The sequence below is a fragment of the Cricetulus griseus genome (assembly GCF_003668045.3).
Source record: "Cricetulus griseus strain 17A/GY chromosome 1 unlocalized genomic scaffold, alternate assembly CriGri-PICRH-1.0 chr1_1, whole genome shotgun sequence".
Taxonomy (NCBI): domain Eukaryota; kingdom Metazoa; phylum Chordata; class Mammalia; order Rodentia; family Cricetidae; genus Cricetulus; species Cricetulus griseus.
In genome coordinates, this window is record NW_023276807.1 from 215,734,768 (window position 1) to 215,762,236 (window position 27,469).

The window sequence follows — 27,469 nt, forward strand, 5'->3', positions numbered from 1 at the left end:
TGGCTCCAGGGCTTGGTCTGAGCATGTCACTACTTCCCATCCACACCAGGAGCCCAGTTTCGAGTCTTCACTGACCTCTCTCGTGGAGGAAGGTGATCTACTTCATCCCCTGGACTTCCTTCCTGTGAGGCTTTGGGTAGGCTTCATGACGTAACCCTTGCTGGCCCCATACGGGGTATCTGAAAGTCTTGTTTCTTAGGACAGTTACTAGATGTCCTTCTGATTTCTGTGAATCAGCTAAGTATTTTGAGTCCCAGCGTGGCTTTTCAGTAATTAATCCGTGTGTCTGTCCTTCCTGCATCAGGCTATGGCAGCTGCCCCGTGGCCCCGCCCCACCAGAGCCTGCTGCCTGTTCACCAGCGCCACATCACCGTGCCTACCAGCATCCCACAGCAGCAAGTCTTTGCCTTGGCTGAGCCCAAGAGGAAGCCATCACTCTTCTGGCACACCTTCCACAAACTCACCCCCTTCAGGAAATGAGCCTTCCTCAGCGTGTGCCCCTGAGGTACTGTGGGGAGGAACGCCAGTTTTGTCTCTTCAGTGTGGTGTCCAGGGATGGCTTCTTGCTCAGTGATGAACACTTCTTTTGGGAATCAATGACGAGGAAAAGGAATGGGACTCATCTTTGATCTTGAGAGGCTCCAGTGCCCTTGTGGAAAGCAGGAGGCCGTGAAGCACTGCTCTGTCCCACACTGGAAGCTCAAGTGCCAGGATGTAGGGACCAGGGCCTCTCTCTCTGCATGGGACTGCTGACCCGATGGCCCTGTGAGTTTGCCACTGATGGTCACACTCCTGCTGCTGTTCCAGACAGTACCAAGAGTCTTTCAGTCCCCCGGGAGCAATCATTAAGGATGGCTTCTGTGTTTGATCTTGAGGAACTCGTTGATGGAGTCAGGTCAGGCCTGGTAGGCACTGTGAAGGAGCTAGAGCTGCTGGGCAGGTGCTCACAGTTTCCCAAGGTGTAGCAGGCACCAAGCAAGAGTGTAGGTTTCATCTTGCAAGTTCCTTATTCATAAGCTAGGGAGAGTCAGGCGGCAACTGTCACCCTGGCAACGTGGGACATGTGGCATCCTCAAAGCAGTGCTGCTTTCCTGACCAGAGGGAAGGGCACTGCCAGCTTGTATGTTCTGCTCACCGCTTCAAGCAGAGGTCATGTCTTGCTCATCCATCACAACCTAAGAAGCGTCCATTCACAGAAATAGCGGTGATGTGAAAATTCTTTCAGGTTTCATAACATGATAATTCGAACCTGTGCATCTTCAGCAGCCATTTGTGGTTTCTTCATCAGTGAGATGATGGAGACACAGACATTCCACAGAGAAAGCAAAGGGACAAAAACATCCTGCAACCTGGGGGTGTGGAGACACCTCTGTCACATGACCCTGAAACAGCAGTGCATGGCTGTGCCAGCTGGAGATTGGTTTTGATGACTCCTTAGCTCTGAGAGAGCTGTCTTCTAATGAAGGCCACATGGGAGGACACCTGCAGAGAGTAAGCCTTTAACTAGATCTAAGGAAACTGGTTCTACATTTGAATCTAAACAGTGAGCTGGCCAGGAGGGGGTCCTGCTGTGCAGCTCAAGGGTTCTTTTGGACAAGTGTGTTGTTGTATGCTGTACCTGCAAGGTTCTACTCTCTCATCAGCCCTTGCTTAAGAACAAACAAGTCTGCAGTGTTAGAGATGAAGGTATTGGTCCATCAGCACAGTTCCTCCACTCTTTCCCCATATATAGACCTATACCTGAAGCAAGTGACCTCCCAGCAAATAACCTGGACCCTGGACCTGGGATGAGCTGCAGCACTGCTGGGGATTGTGGTCAGTGGCCCCACAGCTGTTTCTGTGTGTCATTAAATAGTTCAGTGCACAGGACTGTTCAGTGCACGGTGTGCTGTGTGTGTGTGTCAGAGAGAGAGAGAGAGAGAGAGAGAGAGAGAGAGAGAGAGAGAGAGAGAGAGAGAGAGAGAGAGAGGAGAGAGAGAATCTTTAAATACATGCCTCAACTTAGCTACATTTATATAACTGACAGGTTGTTTTTGTTTTTTACTAACAGAATGCAATGATATATTTTGGAAATGATACTTAGTGTGCTTTTTCTGCTACATTGTGTATGTACAGCAGTTTCAACAGTTGTGTTGTTAATATGAAAAATTGCTTTAAGGAAGTGAAGAGAATCTTTCGGTCCTGTTCATATTCACTGAGGATTCAACTTGAGTCTCACTGCAGAATTCATTTGCTGTTACAACTAATGACAGTGAAGAAGTAATACATTAAGTTTGGGACCAGTCCTAATGTAGTTCCCAGCTGCCCTGACTTCCCATTCCCACCTACCTCCACAGACTTCCTAACAATCACGAACATCAAGATGTGTTTGTATCGAGTCATGTTCAAGACCTGGGCTGGCCCCAGGCAATTTTATACAGTGTGAGAAGTGTTTGATCAAATGTCTGTCCCAGATGAATCTTACTTGGGATTTCTGGGTGATTTTGAAAACAAATGTGTTTTTAAAAGCTATAATAGCTTTTGACATTGTAAAAATCTGTATGTCTATATAATTTTTATTACCAAAGGCCTGAGTTCTACAGAAAGTCGAAGACCTTGAGTATTATGTTTAGTTGTCTAAACCTCCTTCTTGATTTAAGGCATGTGCTCTACTTTGAAAGAAAAAAAAAGAGAAGCAACAAAGAGTCTCTTGCCTGAATGGTGTCTGATGCTCACGAACAACATTCCCTCCCCTCTCCCTCAGTGGGCCAAAAAAGATTGGTGATTTAAATTTTAATGATTTCATTTGTTCTGTCTTCAGCGGTCCAGGATTTGCCAGCTCTGTTGATACAGTTAAGAAGGCCTCCCTGGTTTAGATGATATCTATATGTATAACCACCATGTGGTAGGTGAAAAGTGTGGTTATAAATAATGCTTGAAAGTCTAGAGAAAGAAGGAACATTCCAGGCTCTGTCCCAAAAAAGTAAAAGAGAGTGGCAGTCAGCTAAGTTGGTCGGGGCTCTCAAGAGATGCCACTCCTTAGATGTGTCATCTGCTGTGATTTTCATTTCCCCATGGAAGCTCTGCTTCTGCAGGTGAGAAACGTCACCACTATGGAATGCCCTTTCTAAATACTGTGCCTTTTAATATCCAAGCCATTCAAGAAGGATTCCACATCCTACGTTGCTGTTCTTACACACAAAGCAAAAATGTATTTAACTCGAAATTCGGTTCACAGTGGAAGTGTTTTGTAAGTGCCAGTGATCCAGCATCGTGTGCATGTGGAGATCTGTACCTGGGTATTTCTCAGGACAGGTCAGTCCTGTTTCCAGCCACAGCTTCCTGGAACCGGGGCATGGCTTCCTCATTGTGGCTTCATCACAGATAGGAAAAGCAGAAGTGTCCCTCAGGCCAGTGCCAAGAAGTGAGTCAATGTCTTTAAGCAGCTCAAAGCCAGGATGCTGGGCACAGGGTACCCACAAATCGCTTCTTCAGCCACGGAAATGGGAGTTTGAAAGACTTAGGACAAAATAGGTAGAAACTTGTAACTAGTCTTAGAATCAGCTTATATAATGTATGTAAATTTGCTTAGCCATCCCACATACTTCATTATTGCCTTTATGTTCTCCTAGGCATTGCCATTTATATTTAGAAAATAACTTTGAGCCGCTTCTGTAATTTAATAGTTGGTCCCTTTCTTTGTGTACATATTGGTGCCCCCTGAGCATGACTTGCTGACTGAGCTTCCTGGCTATGTTGTTAGTGATAACTAACCCACATCGGGGTGCTTCGTCTATGTAAAAGTCAAGTGCTGCCCCTAAGATGATGAGTCCGCCTTGACCCTGAAATAGAACCCATGTACAAGACGTGCATTTTTACTAAATGAAGGGTTTTTTGTTGTTGTTTTAAAAAATAGTTATTTGATTTCTTGTAAATGCTGTGAATCTCTATTTGTCATTTTGTATCTGTATATTAAAATAATTTGCCACACTGATTCTAGTGATGCATCTCCATAATAAAGTAAGATAGACACATTATACAAAAAGAGGCGGGCCTGGGGCATGCACAGAGTCCTGCATTTGATTCTCAGCACTGTATAAAACTGGGTGTGGAAGCACATGTCGGTAATCCTGGTACTTGAGAGGTGGAGGCAGGAGGTTTTTTTCCTGGCTACAATAAAGAGTTCAAGGTCAACCTACGCCATATAAGACTGTCTCAAAAAAAAAAAGGAAGGAAGGAAGAAAGAAGCAAAGAAAGAAAGAAAAGAAAGAAAGGGAAGGAAAGAAAGATAGATAGATAGATAGATAGATAGATAGATAGATAGATAGATAGATAGATTGATTCTTCAAAGGCTGCGGGTGCTGGAGCTTTCAGATCCTTTATTGCCCTGACCTTGGTACTTCTTCCTAAATCCTCAGTCTTGCTGGGAGGGAGTCATTGGGCAGATGTTAAACAAAGGCTCTGAGGGCAATAAGAGAGGCACCACTGGGCTTCCAAAGCCATTAGAGTAATATGGGAGCCACAGGACAAGTGACAGTTTGGATGATTTTCTTATCCCTTTGTGTGTTTGGAGGCCTCACACCCCCTTCCCCACCTCAAGGTCAAGCAGGCCCTCTACCACTGAGTGATAACCCGGCCTAGGAAGGCCGAATTTATTGCAGCAGTTTTCCATGAATGATGGAATGTGGGTGACCAGGTCTGTATGCCTTTGAGTGGCCTGAGCTGTTGGCAAGACCCTTCCCTGGGAGGTGAGCCTGCAGCCTTGGCCGCCCTCACCCAGGGTGTGGGGTGAGTAAGAATTTCCTCCTTAGCAAGCTCAGAAAATCCCAGTAAACAGCCCATTGTTTGCCGGCAGTAATCAGAAAAGGGCCCCTCTGCGTTGCCAAGGCTGCCTCTTGCTTTCTGTTGTTTACTCCAGCATCATCTGTCACCTCTCCATGGGCTTCACTGGGTGAAAGGGTGACAGTGACAACATGGGGTGGCCCAGGATGCTACCATACATAGAAGGGAACGTAAGTGGAATGCAGCAGTACTTTATTACAGAAGAGTTGTCTGTTGCATGACAGAGAGAGACCACGTCCCTACGGAGGGATGTGTGGCTGGAGAGCCGTATAGAAATATGAAGTTCACCTTGCATTACTAGCTCCAGAGATGTGAGGTAGGCACATGACAGCTCCTAGAATGGAGTCCTGTCCCTGTCAAACATCCAGGCCAAGACTCCACTCCTAAGGAAGGCCCCTGTAGGATTCTGTGGATAAACACAGTGCCTCTGCTGAGTCAGAGCTGGGACCATATGGTCTCAGATGACCCAGGCCCTGTGGCACTGGTGGCATGTGGCATTCCCTAATGTGCCTAAATAGCTCAAGGCCAACTGTAGTCAGTATTGCCAACGTAGATTGCAATGAAGGGAGAAATCTATAAAATCAGAGGCAGAGGGATGTCCAGGGAGACAGCCTAGCAGGCTTCACTGTGGTCCCAGCAAGTCTTAGGGAAGGGGAGGGACACAGGTGACCAAGTCCTCTTCTTATGCAAAGAATGAGTAGGAGTACCACAAACAGGCAGTTTGTGGGCCAGGCACCCTGTCAAATCCCTGGTTCCTGCTGGGGCTAGGAATACAGCTGGAGAGGATTCTGATTGGTCAGGGGAGCAGAGGGGTTTGTGGCAGCCTGAAGCTGAGTGGCCACAGAGGACCCCTAGCAACCAGCTGCACTATCCACACACAAAGGAACTTGGGGTCCTGGCTGTAGCAGTCAGGCCTAAAGAAGTCAGACCTAGCTCAGTGTGTGCTACCAGCTGTTTCCAATCCCACCTCCTCCTGGGCACATTGTTGGGGCTGCCTGCTGCACTAATGCTCAGGTGAGGCTTCCCAGTACCTGTGTACCCCATACCCAGGTGGCTACTAAGGTGAGCTCCTGCCCTTCTCGGAACAGAAGAGCGTCCTTTTATGGCCTAGAAACTTGCACTTTTGCCTGAATGTTTGGACGCTTCTCAGGAGAAACTGAGGAGGAACGATTACAAGAGTGTTCCTCGGGGACTGAAGGTAGATGAAGAGATGGACAAAGCCCTCATCTGCTCCTTGCATGGTTAAACTAACTACACAGATGTTGGAAGGTTCTGGTTGGGCCATGGTAACTTGCCACATCTGGTGCAACAAAAGCTGAAACTTGGACTGCCTGAAAGGGAAGAGGAATGGTCAGGTCCAAAGAGAACCCTGATTCCCCTCAAAGCAGTGGATAACACAAGATAACAGTGTTTGCTTAGCTCAGGCTGGCCTATGGGGGTGTGGGGGGAGCATTCCTCGGGTTTCTGCCTACTCAAAAGGGCACTTCCCTTGCGTATGCCTGTGGTTAAAATCAAGGCCCACGCTAGCCTCTAGACTCCTTCATCCCTATCCACATGTACCTGTTACACATTTCAAAGCCCTCTATGGAGAAAACTTAATTTTTTGTTTTTGTTTTTCGAGACAGAATCTCCTTGTGTAGCCCTGGCTGTCCTGAAACTTTTTCTGTAGACCAGGCTGGCCTCAAACTCACAGAGATACACTTGTTTCTGCCTCCTGAGTGCTGGGATTAAAAGTGTGTGCCACCACGGCTTTTTTCATTTTTTTTATTATTTTTGGCTGAGGACTGACCCCAAGGCCTTGTGCTTACAAGGCAAGCACTCTACCACTGAGCACCCAATGGGAGAAAATAACTATTTTACATTTGATATATTTTGAGGACTGAGCTGGGTTACTGGGAGTGTCTGGCCTTATCTAAAGCTTTAGAAGTCACAAGGGCTCAGAGTTTCCTCCTGAACATACTAACCCAAAAGCACACCTAAAGGCCTTTTCCTTCTGACTATCAAAGCGCCCTGCAGAAATGTGAATGCCAGGATTAACTGAATCATAGGTTGCCCTTCATTTCAGTTTTGCCCTTAATGAAAGTCATAGGCAACAGAAACTAATCATTTGCAAGTTCTAAATAAACAAAAGTAATCCTAATGGTCTTTGATGCAAAGGCCACCCAGTTACGGTCACTGTCATCTTTGTCATTGTTGTACCTGTTATCCCACAATGTATACAAGGCCAGTGAGAAAGCTGTTCACATTAAGGAATGAAACCTGCAATGAGGATCCCAGCTCCCACATTCCACCTGCCAGAACCCCTGGAGTTCCCTCATTTCACTTAAGAGGACAGAAGAAAGGGACACAACTTTCCACACCTAGGGGTGCTCCAAAGATATGCTACCCTACCCCAGTGCTGCTGTGAGTTTTGAAGCTCACCCAAGACCTCTTGTGCCTCCCTCTGTCCCCTCCCCTTCCTGCTATTTTGCAGTTATGTACACTGGGGAGTTCTATGGCAGGAAGGCATAATTTTCTTTACAGTGTGTGGGCTCCCTATTCTCACAGTCCGTGTCCAGCCTGCAACTCCAGGGTTCAGGTAAGTGCACTGGAAAAGATCTGGGTAAGAACGGAGATAATCTGCTTCTAATTTTTTTTTTTTCTAAAGGGCAAACAGGTATGGGTGTGGTTCGTACTTGAAGTGTCACACTGGACTGATACAGACTGGGCTACCAAGTGAGTTCCAGGCCGGCCAGCCAGCCTGGGCTACAGTATGAGACTGACTCTCTCTCTCTCTCTCTCTCTCTCTCTCTCTCTCTCTCTCTCTCTCTCTCTCTCTCTCTCACACACACACACACACACACACACACACACACAAACACACATACGGGGTGGGGGGCACTAAGCAAGAGAGAAAAGCAAAGAATTTAATTTGCTAGAATTCTGAATTACTGGGCTGAAAGGAGGCATAAAAAACAGGATAAATCACACAAATAACAGACCTTTCCAGAAAAGCTCATAGATTATCGGCTCCGTGTTTTAATGAGTCTGTTTTAATAGTCGTGTCTCTGCTAATTTATGCTCTATAAAAACCTCAATATGTGTTGAGAAAAAGACACATACTGTGACATTATATTGAGTGTATGGGAGAAGAAATAAAGCCAGCTTAGTGTGGAGGGAAGTCATGATGTCGGCCCTCACTTTTTATGCTCAGGCAAGCTGGGTCTCAGCAGAGACTACTCACAAGCTGCTCTGGTGCAGCACACCTGCCATCCAGCACTTGGAATGCTGAGGCAGGAGGATCATGAGTTCTAAGCTGGCCTGAGCTGCAGAGAAAGATCCTGCCTAGAAAAAAGTAAGGTTGTTCTGATTTCTGTTAATGTTAGTGTTTGGGGCTTCATAAGGACTTCAAAGTGTTTGAGGATATAAGGAATCTGAAATGTTTGGGAATATGCTTACCCTTGACTATGAATTAGAGAAAATTAATCAGAATAGGCACCAAAAGTGGGTTTTTGGTTGGTTGGTTTTTAATGTGCGTGCGTGCGTGCGTGCGTGCGTGCGTGCGTGCGTGCGTGTGTGTATGTTTTATGCCAGCACTGTCTCTCTACCCCCTTGGAAGCTAGGAAAGGATATTATGATGTCATTTGGAACTCAAGTTACTGATGGTTGTGAGCAACTATGTAGGTGCTGGGGGTTTAACCAGGGTCCTCTGGAGGACCAGGCTCTTAATCTTTGAGCTGTCTCTCCACATCACCAGGTGGCTTGTTATGGAGAGGTTGGGAAGTGAGGGGGACACTGGCAAAGCACAGAGGCATCAACCTAGAATCCGCACTGGGAGTAATGTTCTGTTCCCAGCACCCACATCTGGTGGCCTCTAACTCCAGCTCCTTGGGTACCGGATGCTCTGGCCTCCAAGGGTCTTTACATCCATGCATGTGCACTTGTACACATGGGCCTGCACACACACACAGTCACCCGTGAGTTCAGCAGCAGAAGCCGCTGTAGATAACTCATGGATGTGGCTCTAGGAAAACTCAACTTCCTGAAGTGGAGAGAGTTTGTGACTGAGGGGGAAACACCTGGGTTTCCTCTTCCAGAAACACTTCTGTGTCCCATAATACTCAGCAGCTTCCACTACAGGGCGACAGTTTTTGGATGTCCATGTCCAGAGGCAAAGGGGCTGGAGAGATGGCTCAGAGGTTAAGAGCACTGGGAGTAATGTTCTGTTCCCAGCACCCACATCTGGTGGCCTCTAACTCCAGCTCCTTGGGTACCGGATGCTCTGGCCTCCAAGGGTCTTTACATCCATTCATGTGCACTTGTACACATGGGCCTGCACACACACACAATTAAAGATAATAAAATAGCTACAAATGTGTAGCTAACACTACAAAGGCATTTTCCACAGGAAAGCCTCTTGCTACTTCATCATTCTAAACATTAACATATTTGGTTATTGGCACGTATTTACTTCTAGTTTTTGATAATATGCATACGTCAATATCTTGATAGTGTGCTGGATAATTTAGTCTTTCTGAAAGTCACTATAAACTTTTCTAAACCTTTGTTTTTGTGTATGCTTGTGTGTGTATGTGCTTGTGTGGATACCCTCAGAGGCTAGATCCCCTGGAGCTGAAGTTATAAGCAGTTATGAACTACCCACTGTGGTGCCGGGAGCTGAACTCCAGTCCTCTGCAAGAGCAGCAGGAGAACTTAACTGCTGAGTTATCTCCCCAGCCCCCATTTTAGACCGTTTTCTTTGGCTGGGTCTTTTGAGACAGAATGTCATCTGTATGCAAGCTGATCTTGAACTCATCATCTGTCAGCTTCCAGCCTTTCTACAACTGAGTCATATCCTCTGCTTTAAAGTTTTGTTGTCCTTTACTCTGATCAAATATATACATAAATTCAAACTCACCAGTTGAGCTGACTCACACACTCAGTGTGTGACCGAGTAGCAATAAGTAAATTCATGTCACCCTGCAACCATCACCATCATATATCTGCAGAAGTGCCATCTTTCACTGAGCAGCACCCCACCCCTTCAGCTCCTGGCACCTGGTGTATTGCCTTCTCCATGGGGTGGACCACTTTGCATACTTTATTTTTATTATTATTTAACTTTATTGTATGCAGATTGGTGTGAAGGTGTCAGATCCTGTGGAACTCAAACTGCAGACAGTTGTGAGCTGCCATGTGGGTTCTGGGAACAGAAGCTGGGACCTCTGGAAGAGCAGCCAGTGCTCTTTAACCGATGAGACATCTCTCCAGCCCCACTTTGCATACTTCAAATAAGTATTCACATAGACCAATCTTTCAGTCCCAGATTCTGTCAATGCCTAATGTCCTGGCAGTTCATCCATGATATAGTATGGGCCAGGATTCCCAGTCTTTTGGGAGGCCAAAGGTCATCCCACTGTATTTATATACTACATATTCTATAACAACTCACCCACCAATGGCCACATAGGCTGCTCACCCCCTTGTGGCCTCTGGGGACATGCAGTCAGGAGCAGAGCTTGTTCAATTCTCTCAGTTTTTGATGTTTTGTTTCAGTTCTTATTATTTGGTTCTATTTCCAGGAATTGGCAATTCTATGTGGGCCTCATCTTTTAGTGTGTTTTCCATGTATATTTGGTCTTTACATCAGCCCCATGAGATAACAAAACATTTCTCTCTGACTCAAAATAATGGCTTGCTCAAATTGAAACAATAATTAGCAGAGTCCCTGGGCCTCATAACTTGGCTTCCACTTTCATTGACCGTTAAATTGTGTGTCACAACCTGAGGATAATGTGCGTACCCCCCCCCCATAACCCCTAACCCCTGGTCTCTCAACAATAGAGTCTCACTGTATAGCTCAGAGTGACCTCGAACTTAACAATTTCTTTCTCAGCTTTCCTAGTGCTGCAATTACAGACATGTGCCACTGTGGCAGGCTTCGTGACATCTTGGTCAGCTGCCTGGTTTCTGTTTTCCCTGCCCTGACCATCTGGCATGTGGGCTTATGTTCAATCCTTTGTCAGTGCAGAGAGAAAAGTCTATGTCACTCCCCAGAGACCAAGGCCTGTCCATTGCAGAGATGAGAGGCCCTGGTCATGCCCAGCAACTATACCTGCACCCAGTGACCAGGCATCTTTCAGTATCTGTTTCCCTCTTTCAGTCCAGTCCCTGCCATCTGACCATGAGGATTTGGTGGCTCCTGCTGGCTATAGGCACATGTGCAAGGAGTGTGTATTCCCAAGACACCTGCCGGCAAGGACACTCTGGCATCCCTGGGAACCCAGGTCACAATGGCCTACCAGGAAGAGATGGACGAGATGGTGCCAAGGGTGACAAAGGAGACACAGGTAGTGAACATTTGCAGCTTCTTACTGCCTTCTTCTGTCCCTTCAGCCACTCACTTGCTACTGGTGTACTGTTCCAGCTGCCCATGGAGCCCTCACCCACCCATGTGCCCTGCAGACACTTCTCAAAGACCAGCTCTGTGCCACATGCCATTATTCTAGGTGCTTAATGGAGTGCAGGACAAGGCCAACAGCACCCTGCCTCACAGACTTGTCATCAACTGGACACGACTGTTAGCAAGTGTTTCTGTAACCACAGGGCATTTGAGTGGGATACTATGGTGTGACAGATCATTAGTATCGTGAGGCCAATGGAGCAATCCGATGGCTAAGTACAGTGGCATCCCTCCATCCACAGGGAGAAAGAAGGCCCCCAGCAGATGCCAAAAGCCAAAGAAAGCACAGAACAGTATTGATATCTTGTTTCCCCCTATACAGACATAACCTGTGATAAAGTTTAATTTCTAAACAAGGTAAGGAATAAATAATCATGAAAAATAAAACAGATTCAGTATTACACTTCCCTATAATGAAGTTACCAGCATCAATGCTCTTACACGTTGGGAATTTTATTAACTAAAGTTAAGGTTATGTGGCCATAAGCATTTTGAGAGTGCAACAGCCATTCTAATATCCGAGATGGCTGCAAAGTGACTGATGAGAGGGTCACAGATAGTCTCTCAAGTTCTGTGACCATAGGCATGTACCACCATGTCTGGAGCTATGTTTACTTTTGAATATATGAAGTTTTAATGCTTATTACCAGATATTTCATACACATGAAGAGACAAATGATTACTAGAGGAATCAAGATAATACTCTCATACATGTAATGCCAAATTTGCTTACCTCTGCCTTTGCAAATCTTTCTCCATCTTTCTTGGTGTGCTCTCCTGCTTTAAAGAAGATTTATCATTTTTTAGCCATTTAATTTTTTTATGTATGTGGATGTTTTGTCTGCAAGCATGTCTAGGCATCATGTGTGTGTAGTGCCCATGGAGACCAGAAGAGGGCACTGAGTCATCTGCGACTGGAGCTATGGATGGTTGTGGGCTGCCACGTGGTTTTCTCGGAGTCAAACCTGGGTCTCCTGGAAGCACAGGCAGTGCTCTAACCACCTAGTCACCTCCCCAGCCCAACTCTCTCTCTCTCTCTTTTTTTTTTTTTTTTTTTTTTTTTTTTTTACTGGCAGTGTCTCATGTATCCCAGGTTGGCCTCAAAGTTGCTATGTACCCAAGGATGAACTTGAACTCTTCATCTTCCTGCCTCTACCTCTTGAGTGCTGGGATTATAGGCATGTACCACTGTGCCTGGATCTAAATCAATCCATCCATCCATCCATCAATCAATCAATCTTTCTATTTCTCCTTCTGTCTCTTCCTCTCTGTAGCGTGCGTGTGTGTGTGTGTGTGTGTGTGTGTGTGTGTGTGTGTGTGTGTGTGTGTGTGTGTACCTCATTGTCAGCTATCATCCTCTATTCTGCTCAGCTTTACAGGAGGCAGGGTCTTTTGTAGAACCTGAAGCTGACCATGTTGACCAAGTTGTCTGTCTAGCAAATCCTCAGGATCCCGCTGTTCCCCCTGACCCCATGCCTCTAGTCCCCCCTCCAGGCTCAGACAGCCATGCTTGGCTTTTTACATGGGTGCTAGGGATTTGAACTCAGGTCCTCATTCTTTCTCTTTGCCATTGAGCTACCTCCCTAACTCTTTCTAAACAGACTTCTTAAAAGCACATGGTTTCTGGGTCGGGTATGGTAGCATTTAATGCCTTTAATCCTAGCACTCAGGAGGCAAGAGCAGGTGGATCTCTGTGAGTTCAAGGATAGCATGGTCTATATATTGAGTTCCAGGACAGTTAGAGCTACATAATAGAGAGACCCTGCCTCAAAAACAGCAAACAAACAACAAAAACAAAAGTATCTATTTCTCTATTTTTCCATTCAGTTCATATGTATGTTCTACTCTATGTGCTATTTCTTAGGAGAATGATGTTAACCCACGCTGCCTGACAGGAAAATCTGCTGCTTCTTTACCTGGTCCTCTGAAGATGTGCTGTATGTTTTATATAATCAACACATAGTACAGTGCCCGTGACATGCATTCACAGTTGTTCAAGTCATTGTTCATGTTCTGGCCTGTATGGATCATAAAAGCTTTGAGATCATGCTACAGAATACAAGAACTGGGAACTAAGCAGGGAGAAAGAGAAGTTTGGGTAGGAAGACTCAGGCTTCAGGGTGGTGCAGATAAGGAGTGGGTGATAATGGAGAGGAGGCTGGTTTGGGGATACCTCCCACTTGGTGGTTCAATGGGACCAAGGGATTGCTTGGGACAACACCAGGCATTATGATGGATGCAAATCAGCCTGTGTCACTCTCCAGTCCTGAGAGATGAAGGCTGTTCCAGCTGCTTGTCACCACACAACTAGAATCGTAGCGTTGAAGTTTTGGGGTCTTGACTGATTTGAGTGAGACAGAACCTGGAGTAAACTGTGGCCTTTTGAGCTCTTCTGTTACCATACTCTGGCCAGTTCACCTTGCATACAACACCAGGCAAAGGTGGGACTTGGTAGTCTACTCCCAGACTTAGGACTAGTGTATGACTAGCAGAATGCTAGTGTCCCATCACAGCTTGTTCAGTGGCATTCACCTCCTGTCTACAATGCCTTTCCTTCCCCAATAGTCATATCACTGAGTTCTCTGATGTTTCCTTGAGCCTTCTGCTCCACTCTTTGAATGGATGGTGGAAAGAGATCAGAGAGATACATCTAGCACCTTCCACATTCAGAACACTTCCAAGTCCTCCTCTTAAGACAGCTTACAGCATGGCCCTCAGTGTTTTAGTTTGCTTTGTTTTATGCTTCTTGGGCACCCCACAGCTGGATGCTCAGGAAGTCACCAACCCATTTCATAACCTGCTCATCCTCTACATGACTCAACACCCTGGATACTCACTATCTGTTGCTACCTCCACCTGCACTGGTGGAAAAAGAGGTGGGCTGGGGCACCCCAGGACTCCCCATATCAATTGCCCCTGGAGACTCAAAGTCAGGAAATTGGAATTGGAATCTCAACTCTTGTCTGCTTTCTTCCCTTCCACCTACCTAGGAGAACCAGGACATCCCGGTGGCCCAGGGAAGGATGGAATTCGTGGGGAGAAAGGAGAACCAGGTCGGTGGTGGCTTTGCATTCACCCTTCCACAGTGTGCTAACACAGCGCTGGGTTGACAGCAGCTGTTCAGCTCTGCTGTGGACTGACCTGTCTGCTGCTCCCAGGAAGAACCACTGTATTGGTCAAGGTTCTCTAAAGGAACAGAACTGGTAGAACGAATGATTGTATAGAAATATAAACACACACACACACACACACACACACACACCACACACACACAAACACACACACACACACACACCCCACACACACACACAGGGGAGGGGGGATTATAAGGTTGTGGTCTGGGTAGTCTAACAATGGCTGTCTCCCAACAAGAAGGCCAAGAATCTGTAAGTTGTTCAGTTTATGAACCTGGATGTCTCAGCAGTCCTAAGGAATTCCTAAACAGCTGCTGGTCTTCAGTCTATCTTGGAATCATGAAGAAGTAGATTCTAACACCATCAAAGGAATGGCCCAGCAACAAGGCAGATAGATTTGCCAGCTAGGACAAGAACAAGCAGGCAAAAAGCAAAAGCATCCTTCTTCCATGTCCTTTCACAATGAGCTGACAAAATTTAGGGCAGATCTTCTCACCTCAAATGATCCAATCAAGAAAATACCTCACTGGTGGGGTGGCACATGCCTTTGATCCCAGCACTTGGGAGGCAGAGGCAGGCAAATCTCTGTGAGTTCAAGGCCACCCTGATCTACAGTGTGAGTTACAGGACAGCCAAGCATACACAGATAAACTTTGTATCAAAAAAACAAAGCAGAAGGGGGGGGGAATCCCTCACAGGTGTGCTCAGATGTTTGGGTTTTAGTTGATTCTAGGTGTTGTCAAATTGATAATCAAGATTAGCCACCAACATACTGTCTCTTCAAAAGCTACAGGTGCATTCAGGGATAAACAAACTCTTCCAGGAAAGGTCCAAATGCAAATGAGTCTCAGCTTTGTGGGCTGTGGGATCTGCCCCTGCACCAATAGGCAGCTGCAGATACCACACAAGCGAGTGTTGCCATGTTCTGGGGGAGCTGAGGGTGAAAGTCCAATATTTGCATTGTATATACTTTTTGCATAATACGGAGCACCAGCACCGTATTTACTCCCCCAGCACCAGGGAGTAAACCTAGAACTTCATGAATCCTGAGCAAATGCTGTGCCACAGCCTTCTCTTTAAAAACATTTAGTGACATATATTAATTATAGATAATGGAGTCTACTGTGACACTTTCATACTTGGAGGTAATGTTTCAGCCGCATTCATCCCATTACCTGCTCTTGGCCGGTCCCACAGATACCATTCTTTTTCTATTGTTTCTCCTCTGCTGTCTTTTATTATTTCTTGTGTGTGTGGCCCAACGAGTTTATTAGAGTATTTATAGGCACATGGGTGCAAGTGTGCTTGTAGGAGCAGGCGACCCTTACTAATAGCTAACTACTGAAGAAAATGTGTCTCCCTCCACATCACAAACCGACTGCATATAAGTCCTCAGGGGAGTGTGGAGTCCTAGGAGCTTCTTTCTCTTCCATGGCAGAGTGTTGAGGGGCCCAGTCCTGTGCAGGTAATCACGGCTGCTGTGAGTTCAAGAGTACAGCAGCCACATCATGGCTGGAATTCAGTGTTCTATTCCTCACTTATTCCTCTGGCTTTTACATTCTTTCCATGCTCTCTATTCCGATGTTCTCCGAGTTGTGAAGGGGATGGCATAGACGTTCCATTTTTGGCTAAGCATTCAATAGTTACTTATTCTTAACACCTCTCTTGTGTAACTTTTTAGTTTAAGAGAGTATCGTGGAGTTCCTAAGGCTGGCCTGGGCCTCACTATGTAGATCAGGAGAGCTATGAAAGGGGTATCCTCTTTGTCAGCCCCCTGAGTAGCTGAGATGATGGGTCCATGGCCACCACACCATGATGATGGGATGTTACTTTTGTTCATTTAAACACATAAACTATTCTTAGCTTATGGGCTGTGTAAAACCAGGTAGGACGACAGATCTGGGAGCGGGCCACTGTGTGCTGACCCCTGACTTAGTGGATGAGCCCCAAGGAGGAAGGTTCTACTTCACTCAGTGCATCTGGCTCTACTTCAGGAAGAAAGTGGCGCTTGAGTACGGTTCCAGGCTGGAGATATAGCTCAGTGGCTGGTAATTTCCCCAAATGAATTGCAACCCAAAGAGTAGGGAGTAGTCAATTGATGGGGAGAGATATGACTGTAATGTCAAATACATGTAACTCATTCTGAGCATTAATCTAGGGCTTTTTATGACATAGAAGAGTTTTATAAATTGGGTAGCATTACTGTTCTAGATCCTTAGATGAGAGAAAAAGGTGCTGTGGGCTCACTACTTTATGTTTATGTGTGCTGGAGGTGGGGTGGGATGGGGTGGAGAAACCCCATTGTTCTGAGGCTCTCTGCTCATAAGCACCACTGCCTCCCAGTATAGGTGGAGGAAGTCAATGGTGTGGAGTGTTCATGTAGACAGAGAAAAACTGGGGTGCAAAGGGCAGACCAGGATGTCACAGACAGCAGACATGTGGGCCACATGAACATCTGATAACAGGACCATTCCTTGAGGGGCTGCCACTTGCCTAGGACCAAGGTCCTGTAATTCAGCAGCCTGGATTGATCTGCTCCTTGTCATGCTTTCCTTCAGTGATGTGCGCTTCTCCCAAGGTGTCCTTGTGTCTGGGTCAACATGGGATAATTTGGTGGCACAGTTGTCATTACTCATATGAGCCTAGGTAGTGACTAAAGCATACTTTTGGAGGCTGGGGATGTGGCTCAGTTGGCAGAGTGTTTGTTTAGCATGCATGAAGCCCTGGGTTCTATTCCTGGCACTGCATCAACTGGGAATGGTCAAATGCAGCTATAGTCCTAGCACACAGGAATTGCAGGCAGGAGGACTAGAAGTTCAAGACCATCCAGTCATTCTTGGCTGTAGTGAATTTGAAGCCATCCTGGACTCCATGAGACCCTGTCTTTTTTTTTTTTTCTTTAGATAAAAAGTTGGTTTGTGTGTGTGCTTACATGTACATTTCCCAGCATGCAATTTAGGAGTTTGTGAATTTTCAGACTCTGAACAGATCTTAGTGATAGAAAGTCCGACATTGAGCACAAGGGAATGTATCCTAAACCATGTCTTTGTTATCTTTCTCTATTAGGAGCAGATGGAAGGGTTGAAGCAAAAGGCATCAAAGGTGATCCGGGCTCCAGAGGACCCCCAGGGAAGCATGGTCCAAAGGGATCCATTGGTCCTACAGGAGAGCAAGGGCTGCCAGGAGAGACTGGCCCTCAGGGGCAGAAGGGAGATAAAGGCGATGTGGGCCCCACTGGTCCAGAAGGACTGATGGGCAATACTGGACCTTTGGGTCCCAAGGGCTTACCTGGCCCAGTGGGACCCATTGGCAAACCAGGTCCTAAGGGAGAAGCTGGACCCATGGGCCCCCAGGGGGAGCCAGGAGTCAGAGGAATAAGAGGCTGGAAAGGCGATCGAGGAGAGAAAGGGAAAGTGGGCGAGGCTCCCATCTTGCCCAAGAGTGCTTTCACGGTGGGGCTCACGGTGATCAGCAAGTTCCCTCCTCCTGATGCACCCATTAAATTCGATAAGATCCTGTACAATGAGCTGAACCATTACAACGTAGCGACGGGGAAATTCACCTGCCATGTGGCGGGTGTCTACTACTTCACCTTCCACATTACTGTTTTTTCCAGGAATGTGCAGGTCTCTTTGGTCAAAAATGGGGTAAAAGTCCTGCATACCAAGGATGGTTACATGAGCTCTGAGGACCAGGCCTCTGGTGGCATTGTGCTGGAGCTGAAGCTCGGGGATGAGGTGTGGATGCAGGTGACAGGGGGAGAGAGGTTTAATGGCTTGTTTGCAGATGAGGATGACGATACCACATTCACTGGCTTCCTTCTCTTCAGTAGCTTGTGACACAAAGGACTCCGCCCTGGGGCCTCACAGAAGGCTCTGCTGGTGGACTCGGTGCCGGCAGAACTAGCTCAGGGAGGGTGGGATGTGACTTCAATTATTGTATCGATCCTAAAATGTAGACATGGAAAGCTAATCCTACAAATTCAGTCATTTGAGCATATTAATAATAAACTCAGAGACACCGACAATGCATCAGTGTCCCATTAAGGCAAGCCATCAAAGCACTTACCTTTGGTGCCATTTAACCCAGATTGAGTCCAGATTTGAATTCTCTCCTTTGTGTTCTATATTTCTTCTGTCCCCACTGTCATGTTCTATTCGTCTTCCTTCTTCCCTCTCATGTTCTATGCATGTTTTTAAAAAGAGCTTGGTTTATTTATTTATTTATTTATTTATTTATTATGCATACAGTGTTCTATCTGCGTGTCTGCCTGCAGGTCAGAAAGGGCACCAAATCTCATAATGGATGCTTGTGAGCCACCATGTGGTTGCTGGGAATTGAACTCAGGACCCCTGGAAGAGCAGTCAGTGCTCTTAACCTCTGAGCCATGTCTCCAGCCCTCCATGCATCTTCTTTGTTCCCTGTCATGGTCTATGCGTCTTCTGTCCTCCCTGTCTGTCTGCTGTATGAGTCTGAATCTGTGTCTGCCTGAAGGCTGTCTTGTGAATCTGTCCCTGTATGTGTCCCTGTCCCCAGCAGAGAGCTTTGCTCTCTGTTACTGAATAGCACAAAGCCCATCACATGGGGAAGTAATTGGATACTTTATGGAAACGGTTAACAGAGTTTACAAGGGATTAAGTTGCTGATTCCAACTGCTCCTAACTGACCCAGATAACAGATAAACCCTAATAAGCGGGGAGCCAGAGAACCAGAGAAAAAGGAGTGAAGGCAGCGGTAAACTTTCTCTGCTGCCCACCTACCCTGTCTTGCTGCCACCACTGTAAGCTACTCTTACTTCCACTGTGTGTGTGTGTGTGTGTGTGTGTGTGTATGTATGTGTGTGTGTGTGTGAATTTTGAATTTTTGATTCTTCCAACTCTACCTCCCAAAGGCTGGGATAACCATACCCCTTTCTTTCTTTTTGATAATTTATTTTTATTTTTATGTACTGATGTTTTGCCTGTAAGTTTTGTGTGAGGGTGTCAGATCTTGGGGTTACAGACAGTTGTGCTCTGCCATGTGGATGCTGGGAATTGAACCCAGGTACTCTGGAAGAACGGTCAGTGCTCTCAACCTCTAAGCCATTTCTCCAACCCCATAATCCCTTTTCTATACACTGTCCCCCAACTCTACCCACAGAAATCTCTTGTGGTGATACATTATTTATGATTTAATAAAGGTTTCCTGACGTATCAGAAAGCAAAGCCAGCCACACTAGTTAGCTGTAGAAGCTAGGCAATGGTGGCCCATACCTTTAATCCCAGGACTCAGGAGACAGGCAGATGGATCTCTCAGAGTTCAAGGCCACCCTGGTCTACACAAGAGTGAAGAGTAACAGAGATCATGCCTTTAATCCCAGCACTAGGGAGGTGGAGACAGGAGTGATATGGCTGGGCACAGAAAGGAATATAAGGAGGAGGAGACAGGAAGTGAGAGCGCTTTTGCCTCTGAGGGTTTGTGGAGACAGGATTGCCACCTCAGCTTGGTAGAGGGAGGACCTCCTGGCTTGGCTGCTTTGCTTCTCTGGTCTTCAGCTTAAAACTTGAATCTCAGTATCTGCCTCTGGGTTTTTAATTATAGTGATACAATCTCTCAAGGAAAAATCAAATTCCTGATAACAAATCCTTCTTCTGGGCTGGTGACTCCTGTCTAGAGCTCAGCTTTTAGGATACCGAGGCAAGATTATAGACAGTTTGAAGTCAGACTGAGATGCATGGCGAGTTCCAGGCCAGTCCGGAATACAAAGCGGGATCCTGCTACAAAACAATCAAACCACACACAAAACCTTCCAACTTTTCTTCTCTACCAAGGTTTATAAAGCAGACATGACCACCACCCGATATGTCACCTTCGGGAGAGATGACGGCACCTTAGGAAGAAAAGCTCTTGCCCTGGCAAAGCCCAGCACCCTGACACACAACGGTGTGACTGTATTCCTCTAGAGAAGGCTGGGGCTGTCAAGAGACTTCCCCAAGCCTCCCCATGTCTGTACTATCATTCCTTCTTTGCCAGCTACTCACTCACGATTTCCTAATGCCTTCCCTCCCAGCCTGTGCCCTCTCATTTCTGCAGTCCGATTGATATTTGGGGAGGTCCTGTCTGTCCTAATTTAGATTTTAGGCTATTATGGTGAAAGATTAGGAGTTAGATAGACCCTCTGGTAGGCAGACAGATAGGGAGAGGGGCCGTGCCTAGGTAATGACAGTGGTGAATCTCCAAGATGGTCAGCTTCTTCCTCAACCCCTCAGCTTGTATCTCCCACCAGCAGGACCCCTGCTGATGGATAGGCTGAACGACTTCAAGACTGAGTCAGGACGTGTCACACCACAGTTCTGGGCCAACCAACCACCCAAGCTTTCTTTAAACTGAACAATCTTAAATCAGGGGAGGGAAACCCTTCATAGGCTTTAAAACCCCCAGCCCTTGAGAATAGACGGGATTTTCACTTTCCAAGTCCTCCCTCTGCTTGGCAAAGGGTCTTTTTCTCTGTGTGTCTGCTGCGTGTGTGTTTGCTCACCCAAGTAAGCACTTTTCATCGACTGCTATTCTGTCTGCGATGCTTGGGATTTCTCTGCTGCTACATGAGGTGGTTCTTACTTTTCCTGCCTTTTAATTTTTCTACTGTCAGAGACAACGAATCCGATCAAGACCCTATAGACTGTATCATCTCAAGACCTCTAGCCGGTGTCCCTAGTTTCAAAAGCCAAAATAAATGAAGATTATAGTTAATTCACGTGGTTACAGACAACAGCTGACAAAGCGTGCTCACAATCCTAGGTGTGACTTCAAACTCTTGGAGCAGACAGGTTCCTTGGATTCCGACTGCATGTATCCTCTCCTGGATCTGTAGGGGTGAAGCTGTAGCCACGCCTACTTGGATCCCTTCACGAGCTGTCACTGTGTCTCCTTTGAGAAGGCATCAAGAACTCATCTGAGTTCTCACATTGATTCCTGGCATCTGTAAGAAAGAAACCTAACAAGACCTCTCTCTGCGCCCCAGTTACACTGTGAGGGAAACGCAAACTCAGCACGTTTCGTCCTCCAGACACACGAGGGCGCTACGAAACTCCGGTTGCTCAGAAGGCGTCAGGGCAACGCTCTTGCTTGAGAGTCAGGCGTTCAAATCCAGGCATGCGCCCGGAGCCGACAGGGCGGTGCGAGCATCACGTGCCGCGGCGTGGGCCGCTGCCTTGGAAACGCGGGGCGCGCGCTTCCTGAACGTGACAGAGCCGGGGTCCCGGAGGATGCTGCTGGTGCCCGGGATGCTGCGGTACGGCCGCAGCCTGTACGGCCTGGGAGCCGGAGCCGCTCTGCGGAGACCGGCAGGCCGTGGCGGCCTGCGCAGCAGGGGTCGCGCTCGGGGAGTCAGCACCAGCTGGTCCTCGGTGGGCGCAGCCTTCAACGTCAAGCCCCAGAGTCGCCTGCGGCAGCTGTTGGAAGAGCACCGGGTGAGCATGCCATGGGTTTGGGTAGCGCGGGCTCCGCCTCTTTGTTGAAAATTGACTGTGCGCACCCAGGCTGCTGCCCCACTGGCTTTCCACTCAGCCCTTTCCCTGCTCAAGTTCGCTTTTTTCCTTCTGGCTTCAGAGGTCACACTTGGCCTTCTGATGACACCCTTCCATTGAAAACACCTTAATTGTCCATTTCAAGCTGCTTTGAAGCAACCTGTTAAACCAGGCATGGTGGCTCCTGCTTGTAAGACTCTCTTGATGGGCAAACGCAAGAGGGTTCAAAGGGCAGTCCGTTTTGGCTCCAAAGCGAGTTAAGACTAGCCTGAGTTACAACTATCCAGGAACCTGTGTTCAAAAAGAGAAAGCAACAACAGAACCCTATCGCGAAAATTCAGATTTCCTGCCGTGCCTTGCAGTTGATTGCTTAACCAGACAGAATTGCTTGGCTATTTCCACTCTGCCTGTGGTGGTGCTTTGGATACTTGATAATGAAGGAGGGAAAGGCAGGGTTGATTGAGAATGGTTTGCTCAATGGATCCCTTTATTTTGCATTTGCAAATTTTTGCCCTAAAGGTTAAGGGTTATTTTTGCCTTTTAGCTTTTCACTGTTGGGCAGCTTTCTAAAGATGAGTCTGCAATATAGTTGCATTGCATTTCATGGTGTGAGCATCTCTGTGTTTAGCTTTGTCTATTTGTAAGTTCTTTTAATATAAAATTCCCTCCAAGACCCATTAGGGTAGATGATGCTGATATTAATGGAGTCAGTGATACAACTAACTGCCTATTAGTACTAAGCAGAAAGAGGGGAAAGGTAAGCTTGGTTTTGAGTGGATGAGATATAACTGATTCCAGCCATATTTTTTTTACAAAAGTATTTATTTTGTGTGTGCATGAATGTGAATGAGTGTAAGTGTGGCCAATTTTTAGGGGTTTGCTGCCTTTTACTTTGTGGAGCCTGGGTCTCTCTTGTTTTTGCTAATGGACTGTATACTCCAGGTTATCTTACCCTCTTCTGTCTGGTCCTTGGGCTTCTGGGCTATTTTCTTGTTTCTATCTTGGAGTGGGAGTGCTGGGATTATAGTTGCATGCCACAAAATTCAACTTTAAAATTATTTATTTTATATGTGTTTTTCCCAAATGTATGTAAATATACCACATGTGTGCAGTGCCACATGTGTGCACATGGAGGCAAGAAGAGGGTGTCAGGTTCCCTGCAACTGAAGTTATAGACAGGTTGCAAACTGCCATGTGGGTGCTGGGAATAGGACCCAGGTCCTCTGCAAGAGCAGTGAGTACTCTTAACCACTGAACCATCTCTCCAGTCCTTTCTCCCAAATTGTTTAATTACATTTTTTGTTTGTGTGTATAGGTGCCTGTATGTGTGTGTGGAGTTCGGGGACAACTTTCAGGAGTCAGTTCTGTATTTCCACCTGAAGATTCCAGGCTTGGAGGCAAGCACTTTTACCCATTGAGCCATCTAGATGGCCTCTGAATCACTTTTCCTACATGGGTTTGGGTGATTGGACTCAGGTCCTCAGCTTGTGAATTGAGTGCTTTTACCCACTGAACCAACCCTCCCTTGGTTTTTTCGAGACAGGGTTTCTCTGTGTAGCTTGGAGCCTGTCATGGCACTGAGTCTGTAGACCAGGCTGGCCTTGAACTCACAGAGATCCCCCTGCCTCTGCCTCCCAGTGCTGGGATTAAAGGCGTGTGCATTGTTTTTTATGCATAGACTTTAGGTACAGAAGGTTTTCAAGTTGGGAAATTTTTAAAAAAGTATTTTTACTACATGCTGCACCGTGTGTGTGTGTGTGTGTGTGTGTGTGTGTGTGTGTGTGTGTGTGTGTTCATGTGTATGTGTGTATACACATGAGTATGCTATGTGCACATATGGAGGTAATAGGACTTCCAGGGGTAGGCTTTTTCTCTGCATCATGTGTTTCTGGGGGAATGAAATTATATCATTAGCCTTGGCTGTCATGCTTGGTGACAGCTGCCTTTATCCACTAAACCATTCGTTTTATTTGTTTTTAGAGGCTAGGGTCTTGCTTGTATATCCCTGGCTGCCCTGGGATTTGTGAAGTGCCAGAATTCTGTTGTGTGTCTTTATACCCCAAATGTCTTCTCTTAAAGCATATCTCTGGTTGAATGTGGTAGCAGCCACATATAATCTTAGCATTTCTGGTGCTTAGACAGGAGGAACTGAGGTTCCAGGCCACTGTCACAGAACACAAAAAAGAACTTAAAATCATATTTCTCCTTGCTATAGAGCTGTGTGATTTAGATGAGAGAACCTGTGCAAAGTACATACTTGGGCATATGTTATATTAAATGTCGGTTTTCTCCTTCTTTCCTGGAGGGCGCTAGGATTCATGCTTGAACTGCTTTATAAAGATTTGTTTTAATGATTGTTCCCATTTGGTTAGTGGTTGCATTTTTCTTTATTAAAATACTGAAATACAGCCGGGCGGTGGTGACACACGCCTTTAATCCCAGCACTTGGGAGGCAGAGGCAGGCAGACCTCTAATCTCTGTGAGTTCGAGACCAGCCTGGTCTACAAGAGCTAGTTTCAGGACAGGCTCCAAAGCTACACAGAGAAACCCTGTCTCGAAAAACAAACAAAAACAAAACAAAACAAAAAGGAACGAGAGAAAGAAAAAAGAAAAAAAAAAGCGCAATGTGTTAGTTTCAGACAGTGACTGGGTTTGGTATGTGATGTCTGCTTGTGAGTCGGCTGTCCTCTGTTTTGTAGAAGTAGCCGGGTTGGTATTGTGTGTGGAGACTTTGCTCTGTGAGAGACACGGTCCTTGGCACTTCACACATGCTTACTGCTTTAATGTGTTTCCATGCTGTCGGATGTGTACTGCCAGCCTCAATGTCTCCTGTAAGAAAATTGAAGCCTGGGAGGAATGAGCATGTGACCAAGGCTGTAAGCTGATTATGGTCATCATTAAGGTCTGTTATGTGCTGTCTTTGTGCTAGGCACTGTTTAAGTTTTGTTAAACCTTTGAATCTTCATGTAGTCCTCCCAGCCATTTTCTCGTGGGGCCACAGCACTGACCATTTGCCTCCTTTGGAAAAGGAAGGAAGGCTTGAAGAAAACCTAAATTTCAAATTTTTTTTTGTGTGTGTGTAGTTTTGTGTAGTGTATCAGAGAAAGAGTGATACTATTCCCATGAGCACAGATGTGGATAGTCTAGACATACCAACTGAAATCAGGGCTTCGTGCAGAAGTCATTCTCAGGCAAAACAAAACTGTACTTTTAGCTATAAATCGGAAATGTTGTTTTGGACTTTTAGGGTCTTTTTGGAGTTCCTGAGCTCAGCACCGCTGAAGGATTCCATGTTGCCCAGAAGGAGGCCTTGAGGAAGTCGGAATGGCTTGTGGAGCGAGCATGTTCCACGCCCCCAGGGCCACAGACTGTCCTCATCTTTGACGAGCTCTCGGATTGCCTGTGCAGAGTGGCCGACTTGGTGAGACTTAGAAACACAAACAAGGGTGTGTGTGAGTGCAGGCACATGCATGCCACCGATGCATGTGTGAAGGGTGGAGGAAAGCTCTCAGGAGTCTGTCCTTTCTTGCCACCTCGTAGGTAGAATCCATGGATAAAACTTAAGTCACTAGCCTGCAAGCCAGACTTCTACTTGCTGAGCCATCTTGCCAGAAAAGAGCCCAGACTTGATTACTTGTATCACTGAAGGTGATTTGTGGCACACAGAGTCCAAAATAGTTGATTGTTCAGAATCTGATGTAGTTCTGACCAATGTAGAATTTTTCTCAGTGTTCATTCAGTGTTGAGGTTGCTGAATACACAGCACTGGTCTAGTCACCAGGATGAGCTTTACCTGAGTTAGGTAATATCTGGACTTCATTGGCTTTTAGAAGAATTAGGCAGTGCCTCACTGGTAGCCTATCTGGACTAACTGATTTAATCCTTCCATCTGTCTTCTTCTGCCTCAATTTGGCAACCATAATCTCTGTCTCTCTGTCTCTGTCTCTCTCTCTCTCTCTCTGTGTGTGTGTGTGTATGTGTGTGTGTGTGTTGATAGGATCTCACTGTGTAGCCTAGACTGTCCTAGAACTCACTACGTGGTTCAAGCTGGCCTTAAGTCATTCAGTCCCCCTAGCCTTTCAAGTGCTGGGACTGTAGTGCCTAGCACAGTCTTTGGCCCACTTTGACAGTCACTCTCAGTTCTGTCTTTCCTAAAATGTCTAGGATCAGATACGCATTTGAGACCAGCTTCTCCCATTCGGCCTTCCTAATACATCCCCATTCTTGTTCATTTCCATTGTATAGGACATTTCTTTCCTCTCATGCCCTTGAGTTGAACAGTAACAAATTTCAAATGATAATACATTCTCTCTGGTATCCCTAGATTTTTAAAGGAAAATGGTTAAACTGTTTTGCTGTAAAGGGTTTTCCCCAGGTGTGATGTTCGGGCCCTGGCTTTCACTGGGTCTTTGTGCTGTTCACGGGACCTGCTTCATCAGTGTTGGAGACATCATGGACATATCCTGCCTAGGAGGTCCTGTGCTTTGCCGTCTTCCTACGTCAGTAATTGATGTCTGGAAAGGCAAATCTGTGCAGTGGGTATGTCTCACACAGTCCACAATCTACTTTGACAGCCACTCTAGTTCTGGGGACCACCTGATTCTGTCTGTATTCTATGCAAATCTATGCAGTGGGCATGTCTCACACAGTCCACAATCTACTTTGACAGCCATTCTAGTTCTGGAGACCACCTGATTCTGTCTTAGTCTGCATTCTCCTTAAGCAATGGTCTAGAATTTGCCTGTACATTTTTTATTTTGTTCTTCATGTCTTACGTTTTGAGCTTTAAAACTATTTATGAAGTGTAACAGTGTCTCATTTAAAAACTGTTTTCTAGTTGGGTGCAGTGTTACATGCCCAAATGCCAGCACTTGGGAACCTGAGGCAGGCAGGTCATGAGTTTGAGGTCAGCCTGGGCCACATAGTGAAAAACTGTCTCACGACCACAGCAATCTATGAAAGAAACCTAAACAAACTATAATGTTTTTTTATATGTATAATTCTCTAAGTAAATAATTTTCTGGGTAATAATTCTATATTAATTTTAAAGGTTCTCCTGCCCATAGATAGGATCAGTACCATTGTAAGGTAAGAATTTCATAAGCTGTTAGGAAATGAACATTTTGTTTTGTTTTTCTCATTTAATTTTTATGAAATAGGACTGTTTTCTTCCTTACCTTTACAAATAGCATATATGCAATGGGGCTGCATTGATGGTATAGTCAGCAAGGGTAAAGTGTTTTGTCCCACTAGTGTGAGGACGGGACTTGCTCCCCAGCACCGCGTAAGGAGCTAGTGTGGTGATGCACACCTGATGCCCCAGCACTAGGGAAGTAGAGACAGGAGGATTGCTCCAGGCTCAGCGAGAGACACTGTCTCTAAAGCGAGGGAGAGAAGAAATTGAAGAAGAGATGATGTGGTATCTATCAACTTTTGGCTGTAGTGCACATGCACAAATGCAGGAACATTCATATAAAGAGAGATATGCTATCATTTTGATTTTTCACCTTGTAACTTCTGTAACTTCTGTAGCATGTAGGAGGGCAATTTATAAAATAAATCATACA

The 27,469-nt window shown here is 46.1% G+C and overlaps 3 protein-coding genes across 7 annotated transcripts in view; all 3 read left to right on the forward strand.

The window, feature by feature from the left end:
- The window catches only part of Spata13 (spermatogenesis associated 13), an 82,040-nt gene extending 78,067 nt beyond the window's left edge, over window positions 1–3,973 (forward strand). For all 3 annotated transcript variants that reach the window (XM_035452281.1, XM_035452282.1, XM_027390409.2), the window contains one exon: window positions 305–3,973. In XM_035452281.1, coding sequence (XP_035308172.1) covers window positions 305–480 — 176 coding nt within the window. In that variant the 3' untranslated portion in view covers window positions 481–3,973. The remainder of the gene's footprint in view (window positions 1–304) is intronic.
- Window positions 3,974–10,870: 6,897 nt separating this feature from the next.
- On the forward strand, window positions 10,871–18,311 carry LOC113832698 (complement C1q and tumor necrosis factor-related protein 9). Its single transcript, XM_035453489.1, has 3 exons — window positions 10,871–11,150; window positions 14,254–14,316; window positions 17,464–18,311. Exons 1-3 carry the CDS (start codon window positions 10,883–10,885, stop codon window positions 18,234–18,236), a joined length of 1,104 nt encoding a protein of 367 aa, XP_035309380.1. The 5' UTR covers window positions 10,871–10,882; the 3' UTR covers window positions 18,237–18,311.
- Window positions 18,312–21,531: 3,220 nt separating this feature from the next.
- The window catches only part of Mipep (mitochondrial intermediate peptidase), a 126,339-nt gene continuing 120,401 nt past the window's right edge, over window positions 21,532–27,469 (forward strand). For 2 of the 3 annotated variants that reach the window (XR_004772346.1, XM_027390404.2), the window contains exons 1-2: window positions 21,532–21,845; window positions 25,150–25,323. Coding sequence is in view for 2 of the 3 variants with exons in the window: in XM_027390404.2 (XP_027246205.1) it covers window positions 21,642–21,845; window positions 25,150–25,323 (378 nt within the window). In the remaining variant the exon portion in view is untranslated. The remainder of the gene's footprint in view (window positions 21,846–25,149; window positions 25,324–27,469) is intronic. The other variant, XM_027390403.2, reaches the window with a different exon arrangement.

Excerpts from the sequence above, each read along its gene's own strand:
- LOC113832698 (XM_035453489.1), top strand. The coding sequence starts at position 10,883 with ATGAGAGGCCCTGGTCATGCCCAGCAACTATACCTGCACCCAGTGACC. Across the intron at positions 11,151-14,253 it reads GGGTGACAAAGGAGACACAG|GAGAACCAGGACATCCCGGT; the intron begins GTAGTGAACATT and ends CCACCTACCTAG. Across the intron at positions 14,317-17,463 it reads TGGGGAGAAAGGAGAACCAG|GAGCAGATGGAAGGGTTGAA; the intron begins GTCGGTGGTGGC and ends TTTCTCTATTAG.